Below are 16,840 nucleotides of genomic sequence, written 5' to 3' on the forward strand. Positions count from 1 at the left end.
AAGTGCGAGTATAGCCAGGTGTGACTTACAATTATCAGTAAGATGAAGTAGATGAAATTGTAGAACGAATGTGCATCCATCACATAGTACATGATCTCCACCCAGCCCTCCAGAGTGATCACCTACAGTCAAGAAAACGTGAGTGTGAGTACACGACATCTGTATCCACAGCAAATCTGATCTAAGCAGTGAGATATTAGTGTTAAAACAACAGATTTCAGTTTTCTGGAGGGAAACTTAGATTCAAGTCTGTTAAATATGTACTGGACTATTTTCTGAAAAGTAATTTACTAGAATTTCCAGTGGTTGTCTGACAACATAAAACAGCACTGTTGTTTTTATAGCAGTTGTTTTTGTTGACTAACAAACAAGATAAAATAATGTGAATTAGTGAGCTTTAGAGGTGCTGGTCTCTTTGGATGGAGCTAGTTAAGCAGCTACTGGCTGTAGTGTTACATTTAACAGACACATAAGACAGCGGTAATGATCTTCTCATTTAACTTTCCACCGGAATGTGAATAAATATTGAACTAATACTTTAACATACTGTACAGCACTATGCTTCAATACAAGCTAAACTTTAGAAAACCTTTCATTCAATCATTCAACATATGTCACCAAGCAAACAGGAGTATATGGAATAGGAGTGAAACAATATATGGAGATGCTGTAAAGCTCACAGAGAATCTAAAATGTTGTCAGCGTTCATATGTTTCCTGAACTGCTGCCATGTTTTGTGTAATTAAAATCCATCTGATCTGGATTCATAATAATAAAATAATAATTGGCAAAGCTGTTTTGATATGAACTTTTGTAGCATCAGGACATGAAGATGTGAACACTTCCTTCTCATTTCCGTTGCTGTGAAAATGTTGCTGAATGAACTGCAAGATTCCTACTGCATCAGTCAGTTTGGAAAGGCTCACATAACGATTTAACCCTATCAAAACAAGTTTACCAAAACTCCCACCTGGAAGATAACAATCCAGGCATAGGCAATGTTGTCGAAGTTGATGGCTCCTTTGTGGGGGTTGCTGTGCCCAGTATGACACCTGGTGTAGTACTGGTTCCAGTTGACACAGAGCCCTGCTACACTGACGCTGCCATTGGCCAGAGGCTCGGGGCTCAGGCCCAGTGATTGGCGGTACAAGGCGTCCTCTTTGTCCAGACAACAAGCCTTGCCTCCCTCACGGCGAGCCGGGACGTCCGAGCACGACATGATGCCGTTGTCGACTGGCAGGGAGCAGATGAAGGGCCGCTCGTCATCCTCATCAGCCATGTAGTAAGGCCGGGGCAAGCTGATACCAGTAGAGCTGTAAGTGTGAACAGAGAAAGTGTTGAGTAAAATACTGCACTAAATGAGCCACATAATTTTGAGATTCTAAGCTTGTAAATATGAATTAGAAAATGTAGAAACACTGGTAAAACAGACAGTATGCTTGGAAAGCTATGATATTTCAAACAATGACTCATATTGAAAGGTCATTTAAAAGGTCTGTAATGTTGAAGCTAGGCTTAAACATGATTGTGCTTCATGAGTGGTGAATAAATAAATCTGAAAGCAAATATGCCAATAATAAGAGCAGGAGTCTCTTGGTGTGTTCACTAGAAGAACGCTGCTGACACATTTACAGAATCCTGAGACACATGAAGAGCCCTACTGATGTGAGTACCAAAAAAAAAAAAACAGGTATGTAGGGAGACATGCTGGTATAGACAGTGCTTGTGTGTGAGTGTGCATTCATGCAAGTTTGTCATGGGAATTTTAGACAGACCAAAACGACTTGTCCTTCATGGCTATTTCCAACATCTGTGTGGTGTGAGATTGGAACTGAAAGCATAAAATATAATGATCACAGAAAGAGAGACGAGTGGATGAAAGGACAGAGAGATAGAGAGAAAAGGGAGAGAGAGATGATTATGTTTGTAATGGTAAAACTGAAACAAAATTACATCACAGGCAGACAAGGAAGGCAGTGATGGAGAAATATTAACCCTGACACACCAAGCTGACCGTCACCCAGCGGACACTGTTTGTCCACTGTTTGGGTGTGTCTGGATTTCCTGTACTTTTTATGGGCTATCGTCTGGACATATCTGTGGCAGCCCGATTGAGCATGCTTAACTGGCAACAAAGGCAGTCTGAGAGAGGAGTGTTTGGCTGTTCAGCCTAGCGAATCACTGATTTCACCCATTTAATTTGGTCTCTCATAGTATTTTATGCTTCTGACATTTCTTTTCTTCTTCTCTTTAGCCACAAACAACAGATGTGGAAATGCATACTGCCAGAAAAACTACAGGATGAAAAACTTGTGCAAAGCAACATTTTACTCTGAATTTCAAGCAAATAACAAAACTGCCACTAAAGTTCGAGTGGCGTGAAAACTGTAGTTGAGATTGTTTTCTTTCTCTGTCTATGATATTCAAATACAAAGCACTACTAAGTTCATTTCCACTCACAATGACTCAGAACATACATGCGGACCAAATATCAGCTGGCAGTCAGCTATAGTTTCTGAAGGCGTAACCTTTAACAGCTGAAGTGAAGCAGTATGAAGCAAAGCAAAGAATTTGATCAGTCTGCTTTCACAAGCGTTATTTTGTTGTGTTAGGGCTTTTACTGAGACAGACAGAGGAATAGGCCAAAAGCAGCTTCCAACTAACACCAGTTCTTAAAATTTAGGACTCATCAGGCACAGTATTAGAGTCAATGATGCACTGAGGATCACTTTCTGGGATTCAGACTGGAGTAAATGAAAAAATAATCTGCTAAGCTGTAAAAGTATAACAGCAATGCTGACAGTAAATGAATACAACAGTTCTCGCAAAAGCACCACTATATCTTCATTAAATGAGTTCCGGCAGGGGCTCTAAGTTTAATGTTTGCATCCAAATCTGTCAGAAGTAAAAGATAATGATAGAAGAAGAGGAAGAGAGGGAAGGCACTTCATGAAAGACTGGGAGCTGAGGAAGAAAGAAAGAAAGGAACAAAATGATAGAAGGAGTAAATAAATTAGGAAATAAGAAGGTATCTGATGACAGATGAAGGAATGACAAATGTAATAAAGGAGAGAGCAACAAAGTAAAATGCCTGGAAAAAGGAATAAGGGAAGAAATAAGTCACAGGGGAAAAAATGAGGAAGAGGGTAGATGAAGGTAGTGGAGAAAAATGGAAGGCAGGAATGAAGCAAGAAAAGAAAAACGGAAGGAAAAATCAAAAATGAATCAATATCTGAAAGAGGGAAGGCAAGAAAAACAAAGACTACTATGTGCAAAGAGAGTAAAGGTGTTTTTTGTGCAATTACAAAAAGAGCAAGGTAGAGGCTAAAGAGACAGAGAGCAGCAAAGCTCTGTGTGATCACACTTTAATCTGAGAGTAGGCTGCTATTTAAAGGGCAGACCAGAGAAAGAGATACAGATGAATACAGCTGTTGGTTAGCAATTACATCTGACCTGGTATTTGAGAAGGCTTGATGGAAGCAGCATTGTGAGTACTACCCTGTCTCTCAGTCAGTCTGTCTTTGTCATGCTCTTTTTTATCTCTTGCCTTGACTCTCTCTCTCTCTCTACATTGTGCTGTGCTGAATAGAAGCTATTATCGAGCCCACTGACCTGAGGAGATCTGCAGCCTTTTTACGTCAGTTAAGTTTATAGTGAAGCTCTGGATATTTTTGACCTGGTCTCCATTTCTTCATATTTTATTTCCATCCATAATTGATTCTAGCCAAAATTTCCTCAGTTGCACCATGGCAGAACTATATTGGCTCACAGGGCTAAAGAAATCCTTAACCCAAATGCACCACATCCAGTTATCCCAGAAAAGCATAGTTAAAGCTCCATTTGCCAATATTTTCTATGTTTAAGATATACAGTAGTTTAACATTTTGGAAAATGCATAATTAGATTTTTTGCTCATAGTTACAGTAGCTGAAAAAGTCAACAACAATCTGATTTATCTGTTAAATATGAAGCTACAGACACAAGACAGTTAGCTTAGCTTCACATTAACATTAGAAGCAATTAACCAGGTTCTATTACTCGTTAGGTCACCAGAAACATTACTCGAAATGAGCTCTGGATATGGAAAAGAGGCAAATGTTAGCTAACACTTTAGCCATAACAACTTGGAACAATTTAATATGGCTGGACTGTGGGTTTGTAAACTTGTTGATGAGCACCCCTAAGTTTTCAAAAATCAATAAAGACCGTGAACATTTAGAGATAAGTTACCTAGTTACAGTGCAACATTTAGTGTAGGTGGTACAATATAACACTCCATTAAAACTACATTTGACAAGTCTGAGGAGGCAGGGGTTTGACCTGGAAGTTTCTTCTACACAAGTTAACCACCACCAATTTAACTTACCTTTTTTTAATCTGTTATTTTATGTCCTTTTGTCTTTTGTGCTCTTCTAAGTACTTAAGTTTGGTCTTAGTTTGTCATTTGTTAAACACGACTGCTTTTTGTCTAATTGCTTTCTATTTGTTATTACTATTATTATTATATTGCTCTTTATTCCTCAGGGTGCAATTAAGCAACAAGCCCTGGCCTGTTTCTCTCCTGGCCAAGCAAAGCTGCCTACCTGTGCCAAACACAAAGCCAAAGCAGCCAGAAGAAAATGCTTCTTGGTTTATTCAAAATCTCAGCAACAGGCACAATATGTATTTGATTTGCAGTGTACCACTAATTAAAAACAGTTTTTAGTGTAGCAATGAACTTCAGGGGAAAAAAGCAAATTCTGTGAATGTACATTACTTTTTTTGACTCCTGCTACATACAAATGAGACTTTTGAGACTTCCTGTTGTAATGCATGGCTCTCAAGTGACTGGCTGTTCAGTTTATCAAACAAAATAAAAGTGGAGAATGGTGTCTAACTGCTTCTCTCAAGTGGAAAATGATAATGAATCAACAAACGCAGCTCCCCTCTGGAAGCATTTCTGAATCTTTTTCACTGGATGGTCCATACATAGGATGGTAAATGAATTTATAAACAAATCATTTTCAAAGTAACTGCAGTAGATATTGCTAAGTTTTCATAAGCAGGGGGTTTAATTGGTGGGGAAAGTAACAATATAGCTTTTACAATGCCCTAGACAACCAACCAGTGTGGTAGTCCCAGGTATTAGAGACTTATTCAGCTCCTGGTGCCAGGCAGGAGTTATTAGAAGCTAGAAGTGACTATGTTATGCAATAGATACAATCATCACTTAAGAAAATACTTGCTTTACCAACTTGAATCAGATTGATGTGAATTTTAGAATTCATTATGAAAAATTTAATTAAATAAATAAATAAAATAATAATAATATCATATACCTCTCAATTTCTCTTTCTCTAGCATGGAACATAAGTTCCCAGATAGTGTATGATTTCCTGTTGATCACCAGTGGTTTCTGCCATTGGTATTTTTATCTTGTTGCTAGCCTGAGCACAGCAAGTAAAAGTCAGCAAAATGTGATCATCCACCCACATATTCTCCTCTTTTTCCCATCAAACACCCCATCCACAAATCCTCACCTCTGCTTGTGACTGAACCAACATCGAGCGACAGCAGATATCACAGCCTAGCTCATTATCAGATTGGACATTGTCTGTGTGTCTCTGTATACTGAGGTGATTACGTTCGCCACCAGGCAGTGTCAAACAGGCAGCAGTCATTTCACACCTGAGGAGACGTTGGACTCCTGACAGCAGAGGCTTCAGCCAAAGGTGTGTGTGTTTTATAACCCATGCTCTTGCTCCTGCAAACACTCTGCAGTCTGATTTACAACCGTCACACATGGTTTGCATCATGTGGCAAAAGAAGAAATTTGCTTGTGTACGTGTTGCACCAACATTGGATGACATTACTGAAATTAACTCAGGTGGGTCAGGACATCCCATGATTACAGCTCCTCTTCATTTCATCTGTGAACTGGTTACCATGGCGATGGCCTACCCCCAAAGCTTCTCATCAGATCATTATTTTCTCTCTGGGCTCTGCAGTGCGTCGTCCAGCCCACTACTTTGTGCAGCCAAACCGGCCTAATCAAACGCTTGGCTGCGGATTTGGTCTCCCCGGGCTCTCGCTCACCACAGACAGAATTCCAGTTATTGTCTCAGCTCTGTGTTTTCACAGTGCTATTAGCTGTACTCTTAATCATAGAGATATATGGGAACAAATAACACCTGTTAAGCTTCCAGCTACTAATTCTGACTTGCTATTTTCTTTTGCTGTTACCAGGGGACATAAGGACAATCATCAAAATTCATGACTGATTAGTGAACAGTGGTGATTTTTGTCTTGTCTGATCTTATGTCATCAGTTATCTTCCCATCTGGTGTGGCTGATGTGAGTGTTATCAAAACCAACTGCATGAAATGATCCAGAGAGGTGATTTCCTAGAAAGTAATTAATATGTAGCTGTAAATTTGGAAGAAGATTCCTGGAAAGTGTAAACTACAGAGAAAATAAAAACAGTGTTCAATTACTACACGATTTTGAGTAATTATTTCTAATTAATTGCTAAGCTAGCATAGTGCACAGCAGGTCAGCTGGACATTCAAAAATGTTAAATTAGTCTTTAACTAAACATGTAATTCATCAGATAAGGACACAGTTTCCATTGGAGCAGTCCCTGAAATTTCCCTATTATTTTCCAGGGAACATCACAGTAAATTATTAGGAAATTATAGACTAATAAAATAAAGTATAATCCCCATATATGCACATAAGATATGGGGGGGGGAGTTGAAAAAAAAATTGTTGATTGTTGTTACGTTCCTCCCAGGTTCAGTAATGTCAAGATTCCACTGGTATTTACATTGCTCATTGCTTTACATTGTTCATTTGCATCTCAGCTCCTGTGATTTAAAATTGGACTCTTTCAAATTGCAGTTTTGGTATAAAAACTAGAAATCATTCAGCCTTACCATCACATCATATTGTATCTAGTGACTTATCTTCCAGGAACTGTGGTGTTTCAGTGTGTGAGAATGTCATCAAAAGCAGCTGCGTGAAATCACCAAAACATGCAGAATTTTATGGGTAGAAGTTGAAGGATGTTGACATCTGAGTGACAGCTGTTGCTTCTGCTACTGTGCACACAGAAACGCACAAACAAGAGCACAATCCCTGTGCTACTGAAGAATACAAGCAGAGAGTGTAGGGGTAGCCGGCCTAAATCAACAACAGCATTTGCACTCCTCTGATTTCGAGGCGACATGACAGAAGAGTAATTGAATTTCTGACACTTCAACCAAAATAAACAGCCCAGAGCCAACTGGGATTCAGAACATTAGTTCTGGAAACATCACAAAATTCTATCACAACAATAATGCTCTCAAACATGCACCAAAATAAGATATAACCCCAAAGAAAGGGAAAAGAAGTGAAAAGGTGAAAAGAAAGAAAGAAAGAAAAGAAAAAACTAACTGTAAAGGTTAGAGGTAGCAGGGAGTTAAAGGTACAGTACACCTGGATCACATTATTAGCATCCTAAAGCTTAGACCTTCCAAAACCCCAGATACCCTGCTGGGGATATTCAATAGTGTGTGTGTGCATCAGTGGGAGGGGGTCTGTGAGGGTGTGTGTGTGTGCATGAATAACTGTGCCAGTCATTCTTGGAAGTGTTAGTGTGTGTGTGTACTTTAGGAAAGTGTATGAGCAAGGGAATATGCGAGACTAATTGTGTGCACAGTAGGGGGTTATTAGTAACGTGCATGATAACTTTGTTAATGTGTGTGTGACAGTGAAAGGATGATACAAAACTATAAGTTAAAGCCATTTGAGCACAGCTGTGGGAAAAGTTGTTTCCTTGGACAAACACAACAAAACAGGTCAGCAAGTCCAGCTTTGTCTTCACAAATGAGAAATCAGGAGCAGATTCAGTGAAACCAAGCGAGAAATATTTTTCACTGCACAGCTTGGGGTCTGGGCCCCGCAGAGAGACCTGGAAACTCCTAAGTGAAGCTGCAGAGGATTAATTTGGAAGAAAAGTAACTCTGATAGAAAGAAGAGAGTTGAAAAAGTAGAATATCACAGATTGCTGTTGATGTCTCTTTCAAATAATCACGACTACAATCATTTCCCAACCTTTTTTAACCAAAAAATGTTCCTGAGCTGAGTTTAAATCCTTTAAACCAGGGGTTTTCAAATGCATGCATTCCATGCATTCAATAACGTAGTTTCACTGTAAATATACAAATTCATGTACAAATACACATTTTTTTCTAAAAATTAAAAGTCTCTAAAATGTAACAGTTAATGTCTGAGCGGTGAACTAGCTACTGCTATGCTAATCTAATCCCCTCTCCCCACACCCCACAGCAGTGGTCTATTCAGAATGGTGATCCTTGGGCCACAATCAGTTGAAAACCTTAAACCTTAAACATTGTGCTGCCAGGTCAGAAAACTGAAATATGAATCACGGCCATATGAAAGTTTAGAAAGGACAAGAAATGTATTTTGCTGTTAGACTGAAATATTCTTTAAAAAAATCTGTTTTCTGTGTGTGCTTTAGTCTGCACACTGTAAACCCCTTTTCATAAAATACTATACAATTACTGTGAGGTACCATTGCTCCAAGGTTTGTTTAGAGGGAGAATATTATAAAACGTTCCTTATTTCTTCATGAGTGTTCACTGGTTGTCTTCATGCATTTTTCTTTTGAAAGAATTTTCATTTTCCCTCATATTGCTTTCTTTCCAATGCCTTTCTTTCTTTTCTATTTTATTTTGCTGAAATATTCTTCAGAATTACACAGTTACCCAATCGCCTATCTACACTAAAATACAGCAATGTTAGTTATGTAGAGTGTAGCACAGGTAGTGAGGGGGGGTGGGGGTTGTCAGGGTTGGGTAGGTGAAAGAAAAAGAGTGTCAGTTTTTAATTAAGTGGCAGAACTGACTCTGAGATAATGATATTTGCTTTGTGCAAATTTTGGTTTGCAATCACCCTCATTATATTAGCACATGAGAGAGAGATGCAGAGAGAGCCTTCATCTCTTTCTATGGTAATATCAGTAAATTGAGGAGATGATGTAATTAATCTTCGAGACTCACACTGAGGGAAGGCAGGTAATAAGAAGAGGTGACAGACCCATGTATACACACACATACACTGAGGTAAAAGAACATGTTCTGGCCATAGTGTATTCTTATAAAGGCATACTTTCTGTATTATGAAAACATACTAGATCGATAGAAACATGTCCATCACATAACTTTGTACACACTCAAAGGGCAAGACACCAAAAACATAAGTGGTAAGTTAACAGACCAACACGCCACAGACCCTCGATCATCACACTGTTTACACTCTATTTCTCCCCCAAGCTCTTTCGCACGCACACACGCACATGCACACGCGCACACACACACACACACACACACACACACACACACAGACCAGGTAGAGACTCACAGCGTGAAATTCTCTTCCAGGTAGCAGCGGTTCCTCAGCAGGCCCGCCCACAGCTGCACCCCGATGATGCCAAAGATGAAGAAGACGAAGAAGCAGAGGAGGAGGACGTTACCCAGCATGGGCAGAGTGTCCAGCAGCAGGTTCACCAGGATACGCATGCCTAAAGAGACAGAAAATCATTTGTCTCATGAAACATGTCACATAGACCCAACTCTCAGGAGGTGGATCGGATTCTTTACATTTTATCATCATCTTTTTGTTAGTTGTTTTTTCATTTGTATTTTATTCTATCTTGGGATGAGGTGGCTGATTATTTCACTGTTCACATACACAGTTGCCTTAGCTTGTAGCCAAACACCTTCAAGGACAGACACCTGTTGCCTCTTGTTGTTTTCAGATATGTGTACAGTGTGATGTTTGATCTGACAAAAACATTTTAATGGGACCAATAAAACATTGTGCAGACTCAACTATACTTTGCATTTATGTGAATTACTTATTTTACCAATGCCCAGCAGATTTGGGAATACTAAGGGTACAGAGATTATTAAAGGTTAAACCAATTGTGTCCTGCAAATTCAGGCCAACGTTTTCTCTTCCACACTTGAAGGGGTTGCTGAGATTGGACAGTGTTGTTGACCTTTTGCACTGGACCTTTAGACTTTGACAGAGGCAGCTACTGAACAGGAACACAGCAAAACCTCACACTCATTAGTCCGACAGACCAGTCAGCTCTAAACACTCATTTTTTTCTCTCAGTATACCTAACAATTTAGCGGTCATTCACTGACACATTGTTGTGTGTCAGGAGTCATGAACTGATTTATATTTTTGCTGCCTTAAGGTGTCAGTCAAGTATAAAAGACACGTTGAGAAAGTGTTAATAAATAAGCAAGAGGCTAAATCCTGTATCAAATACAGTATGTGGAAAATAAGGCCCAGGTTAAAAGCACAGGAGTTACCATTTAATTGGGGAAACAGACACAAAGATGTATATGTATCATTTATGCACAAATACACAATTTCAATTTCTCATCTTTTCACCTAACTACGTTTCTCTCTCTCTTTCACATAAACACATTCTCTCTCACCCCCCCACTGCCTTGCTCATATGCAGAAATTTAACACATTATGCCATTTCCACATAAGCCGCTGAATTATCATAATTAGCCAATCAATCCTTAATCTCCACACTAATTGTGATCCCACGGCCCATTACTTTGGCTTTGATCTCTATGAGGAAACTAAACCAGGGGTTAAATTCTATCTGTAAAATAGATGGAGAGTTGATACAGCATTTAGCTGACTAATCAGGGGTAAGTGGGCAGTTGGTACTCAGACCTAGTCCGAAATAATGTGATGATTTAAAATGATTCAGTCTGAAGAAGCAGAAGACAAGGAAGCGATCAAGCCTTAAACACCTGGATACTTAACTGATGTGTATTTCACCATTAAAAAGTATAGCTATATTTCAAATGTTTGCGTGTATGTCTATTAGGAACAGAGGAAACTTTCTAACTTTACATCCCCCATGTGAAATATGTTCTTTTGTACTGCAGGGGGCCAAATAACTGGAAAAGGAACATGTCTCATGAGAATTTAAATCCCCTTTAAAAGGCGAGATTTCAGTTTTGTTGGGGAAAATATAAGATCTCCTTCCTCTCTCATCCTTTTGATATAAACACAACACATGACCTTGGGTGAACAGTATTCTCGGCCAAGTTTGCTTTTTTGATGTTAATATTTAATGATTTGTGGGTACTGAATTCCTAAAACTTCAGACTGTTAGCTCTCACTGCCGGGAAGGGTCGAGTGATTTGCAAAAAGCCCCTGATAAAGCATTTAATTTCTGTTAATAACGCTGCTTTAGCACTATATTTTAGTAGTGATGTGATTATTTGTGGCTCAAATCAAGTTAGTTGATCTGATTCAAACTAAATTAAACTGAGGTGAACTGAACTAGAACTGAAATCTAACCGTGGTTGGTTCCAGATATTATACATCACAGAACGCAATTTCCTTTGAGAAGGTTGAAATACATTTTATTTCATCACAATGATTAAGTCTGTTTGAAGTCAGCTGTAGCTTATAGAGCTGCAATAACAACCTAAATGTGAGAATGTTGCCAATTAAATCAACAGTAGGAAAAAAGAAGGCAAAATGCTAAAGGTACATAAACATAAAAGGTTTGTGTATAACTGCTTTTTGTTTATGATGTGATTAAAATTTGAAAAGATTCTAAATTGTTCCCTCCAGAAAGTAAAATTAAATTCTCTTTATTAGAAAAAAGCATTAGCCTGGCTATTTGATCATGGGAGATCACCAAGTGTTGACTAAACAGAACAAGAAATGTTTGTTTTATGTAAAAGGCAGCTGTGATCATTTTAATCATTTACAGCAGACTCTGGGAGCAGCTGCAGATGGGGGGAGGGAAATGTTAGGAGCAAAGAAAAACTAAATGAGCAAAGTGCAAACTATATCAGAAGTGAGAATAAACAGAATATAAATGAAAAGAGAGGCACAGCAGAGAGAGAATGTGCTGACGACCATTACCTTGGCTGCTAATACGGACATCTCCCAAGGGGGGATCGTGGGTAATGCAGTAAACAGGCCAAGTCCTTTAAGCTGTGGCCAGTGGGAACGAGGCCTGGATAATTTCCATTAGCGTCCCATTAACTGACTCTTGTGCTCACTTCACACATCCTCTACCAAGTACGTGTGCACATTCAGTTAGTACTTGCCTACAAGTGTGTGTATGCAAGTGTGTGGCTTTGCACTGGTTGTGGTTGTGTCCCTGTATATCGCCTGTTCAGTGTGTGTGCATAAGGTGGTGTGTTTGTGTATATGCATGAGTGAAGCCTCTGTGACTCTGTGTTTGTGTCTCTCCTGCAGCATGGAGATTGAATTACCCCTGAGATGAGCTCTGTGGTAAATTGTCTTTAATAAAGAAGAGAATTGCTTCTTTATTCATCCAACAAATAAAGACGAGTGAAATAACTGGCTTTTGGCAGCGGGAACTGCTGCAGCACACAAGTGTGTTTATTATAAACTGACCTTTTTGTAGGTTACAAAATAAGTTGACACTTATACATATTTATGTTTTTCGCCCTGTCAGTACTTGATAAAGCCTAACCTTGCTGTTGGGCAGAAACCTTGCATGTCCATAACTGCTAAGTTTCAGGAAATGAAAAAAGCAAACAAACAAACAACAACAATGACCAACAGTTTGATTTATGAAACAATACACTTATTCAGCACTAGTTCACGAAAGGTTTTATGGTCTTCTGAGCCATGTTGGACAATGTGTTTGGATGATTTGACATTTGAAGTCATTTGTTTTTTAAACAATCAGAACCAACACCTTAACAAATAATTCTTCTATTAAAGGGATAACTGCTTCTTGTGCTTGCACTGAACATTGGGGTGAGAATTGTGCACCAAAGAATCCTCCAATAGCCCCTAACAAACAGCAAGTGGAACAATTCATTTTCTTTATTGTAGGAATAGCTGGAAGAGCCTCTGGCTAGTTAGCATGAATGGTGACAACCACCATGGCTACATAAGGAAAAGATCATCATTTTATTCCTCAGCCTTAGCCTGTATTAACAGTTGGCACACTGAAACTACAGACGCAGAGTAAACACACTATCACACACAGGAGTCCATGATGGTGTGTGTGTGTGTGTGTGTGTGTGTGTGTGTGTGTGTAGCTGTCTCCCTTAGACTCGAGGTCTGAGGGAAACTGACAGTGTGTGTGCATGTGCATGCGTGTATGAATGACTGCTGGGGTAGATGCTGGTCAATTCACTTGCATATTACCAAGAAATAAAATAAATAAATAAATAAAAAATCAAAACTGAGTGGAGTGTTTGTACCACATCTTCTTCCTCTATGATCAAATCACCTGTTTCTTCATCTTACCTTCCTCTCTCTGGTCTTCTGGCCTCTCTGCCCTTCGCTCATTTTTATCTCTATTCATCCAATGACTCCCTCCATCCCTTGCACTTGTTTCCTCAGCTCTATCTATCATCGTAATAGCCTGCTCATCTGAGTCCCCCCACATCTCTCCTCTCATCATCCCTCTCTTCCTCTCGTCCATCTTCACCTATCTTTCATGGAGCTGGATAATCCCCTCTTCCCTAACTCATTTGTCTCTCTTTGTCTCTTTTTTTCTCCATGCTTCTTTTTCTCCTTTATCTTTCCTTAGCTCAGATGCTGTGTCCTTATTGAAATGTTGCTGAATAAACCACATAGAAAGCATCAATCTAGTGTGAAAGGATCTATTTTTTATCCCTGAATTATATGAAGTATTTGGTGACTTTCTTATGTGGCCTCTTTTCTGGCTTGTTTCTTAACAAAACATTACAGATACAACAAACCAATATAACACATTGGCCTTTTAATGCCAGGGAGGAAAGGAAAGAAAAGTCTCCTCCACTTATAGAAATGCCAGATTACAGCTGTGCAAAACTCAAATAGTGGAACATTTTATGTTATGTCAGATACTGTTTAACAATTTAAAAACTTTTGAGATTGTTTTCAAGTGGCAGTGAATGATATGCCTGTTCCAAAAAATCACAAGCAATAATAATCACTTCTGTGATTAAGGTCTAGTTAAGTTAAGGCACCAAACCAACCGAGCACCCTGTGCAGAACTAATGCAGACATCAGTGTTAACTAAAATAGTTTGTTTCTGATAAAGTTAACGTCTCTGTTCTGACAGCAGCTCTAAAACCAAAGTAAACATGGTTGAGTTGTGTCTGGTAGAGGCTACATTGTATTTTCTGATCTGATGTCCGTGTTGACAGAAGAGCATTATCTGTCAGTGCCTTCCAAAATAGTGACAAATAATTGTCTAAACAGACAGTGCTTCATACCTAAGGTGTGCTCAGGTTTAGGCAAATAAAGGGTTAAGGATTTTTTTTTTAAATATCTAAAAAAAAATAAAGGAACAGATTGTGGTTTGGGATAAAATAACTATTTTGTTATGGTTACTACACATTTGTTGTGAGAGTTAAAATATTAACTACTTGGTTATTGCAGTAGCTAACGATGGTCATAGTTAAAAGGAACAGATGTTAACTATCAGTAGGAAATGAGAAATAAATGGCACTCACTCTCATCAAAAACTATTCACTCTTGTTTCTACTCCTCTTACAGTTTCCTACATTGCGATGAGCTCAGTCTTTTGGAAACTGAGGATCGTTGTGGACACTAGAGGAACAGCTGTGGTAGGAATTCCAAAGTCCTTTTGAGGGTAACTCCTTGCATTTTTTGCAAAGAGCCAATATCATACAGGTCTCGAAACTAAGCCATTACAATACCTCAGTGTATTCCTGCATTGTTGTGATCAGGTTGTTCCAGTTGATCAACTCTGCCTCCCTGACTGCTGATGCAGAATTCAGCAGAGGAGAACATGACTTTTGTCTATTTCTCCTGTCAAAACAAACTACTCTCTAGGGGCATGGAAGAACTGTTACTGTTCTGCTTATGGAGAGAGGGAGGGATACATAAGGTGAAGGAATTATGCAAAGAAAAACAGAGGGAATGCAGTGATGGAGGAGAGAAGGACATAATAGATCACAGAGAGAAAAAGATAATAAAAAGTGATACAGACAAATCTTTTCTCTTTTCACCTTGATCTTTGTATTTAAGACAAAAAATTAAAAAGAAGGTGAAGAGAGTAGTAGAATGGACAAAGAATTGACATGCAGATAACTGACAGTGTGTCCATTAACGGCTTCCCTGTGAAAACATATTTAAGTGCTCTCCACATGCGATATGTTCATGTATGTTGTGTATATATGCTGCGCCAAATAGATATCAACACACATTCCTCTGTGACCAGCCAAATTGGCTGCACCTGCTTTCACAGAGGAAAAAAATAAATGATTCTGATAGTTTATGTTGCAGATTTATGAGCAGTGGGAGGTTTAGCAATTATACTTATAAAGGAAGCAAAACAACATTAACTTCAAGTACCAGCATATCCGACTTAGAGAGTACTCATAGCTTCTTAAAATGATTGCCTGCTAGGCGCAATTTAGACACATAAAGCACGAAAACAACTAGCAGCAAGCTCTGATTATTCTCATCAAAAAGGACAGAGACTAAGCAGCACTCTCTGAGTTGAAGTGGTGGGTTTGGGGCGCTCAAAACACTTCAGTGACGTCTGATCATTGCTTCAGTGATGGGTTTGGGTGATGAGGAGATTTGGTCGGGATTAGAACAGCTTCACTGTGGATGACAATTACTTTTTAGAAATCTAAACAGCCCTGTGAACAGGGAATTGGTTTTGTCATGCTGGATGAAACTACTTGTACAGATGGTTATTATAACAGTATCTGATGACAGAGCAGAGATGAAATGTGACCTCCCTGTTTGGACTTTCTTTTTTAATTTTAATCTTTCCATCACTGTTTGAAATGCATAAGACAAAATCAATTTGCTCACAGGCACAACTGCACCTGTACACCAGCAGGCCAGCTCATGAAAACAACAGGTACACAATCAAAATTACATAATTACAGCCAAGACAATGAGGCATTTGGGCTGTATTTGGCAGTCAGGTTCGTGATGCATGTATGGTGCTACAGTTACAATAATGCTGGCTTCATGTGGCCCATTTGCTCCAGAATGAATAATGGTGTGGCATAGTATCAGCACTGCAACATTTGTTGTATGCACCAACAATACCAGCAAGGTGGAACCATACACACCACGTTCAGATCTAGTCTTAAAATAAGACAAGATAGGGGCTGTTTTTGGACACATTCAGTTCATTTTTAAACAGAACATTTACAGTAAATGATGAAAAAGGAGGTCACATGACAGGTCAAACTAATGAGTAACAACTGAAGAAACAGGTGATGACACAACTGAAAAATATTTTCTAAAGACAACCCAAACTTGATGTATTAGCTTTCTTTTAAAACAAATTTACAACTGCACAATAATTATTACAAGAATTTAGAGTACTTGTGTCTGTACCTCAGACAATCAATAATTATATATATTGTCTTTCAGACATATCAACATGCAGGAACAAATGGCACCTTCAACTAAACCCATGCTTATTTCTCACCTTGACTACTGCAATGCCCTTCTGGAAGGTCTCCCTTGACGTACAGTGTAACTCTACAGTTGGTTCAGAATGTGGCGGCACTTTTGGTCTTTGATCAGCCTAAAAGTGCACATCACTCTACTGCTCTTTGACCTCGACTGACTGCCTATAGCTGCCAGCATCAGATTCAAGTCACTAATGTTTACCTACAAAGCGACTTCTGGGTCTGCACCCATCGACTTGAACTCAATCATACAGATTTATGCTCCTTCTTGGCCACTGCGTTCCTCCAAGGAACACTGTCTGGCATCACCATCCCTGTATAAAAGGCATTCTCAGTCCAGACTGCTCTTATTTGCGGTTTCCTGGTGG

At 39.0% G+C, this 16,840-nt stretch overlaps 1 protein-coding gene across 1 annotated transcript in view; it reads right to left on the bottom strand.

Annotated features, from left to right (window-relative positions):
* Positions 1-16,840, bottom strand: part of LOC108889050 (voltage-dependent T-type calcium channel subunit alpha-1I-like) — a 121,802-nt gene that overhangs the window by 83,366 nt on the left and 21,596 nt on the right. Inside the window, 3 exon segments of the mRNA XM_018685331.2 lie at positions 30-122; positions 971-1,313; positions 9,406-9,565. Coding sequence (XP_018540847.2) covers positions 30-122; positions 971-1,313; positions 9,406-9,565 — 596 coding nt within the window.

This window comes from Lates calcarifer, linkage group LG5, assembly GCF_001640805.2.
Source record: "Lates calcarifer isolate ASB-BC8 linkage group LG5, TLL_Latcal_v3, whole genome shotgun sequence".
NCBI classification, from domain to species: domain Eukaryota; kingdom Metazoa; phylum Chordata; class Actinopteri; family Centropomidae; genus Lates; species Lates calcarifer.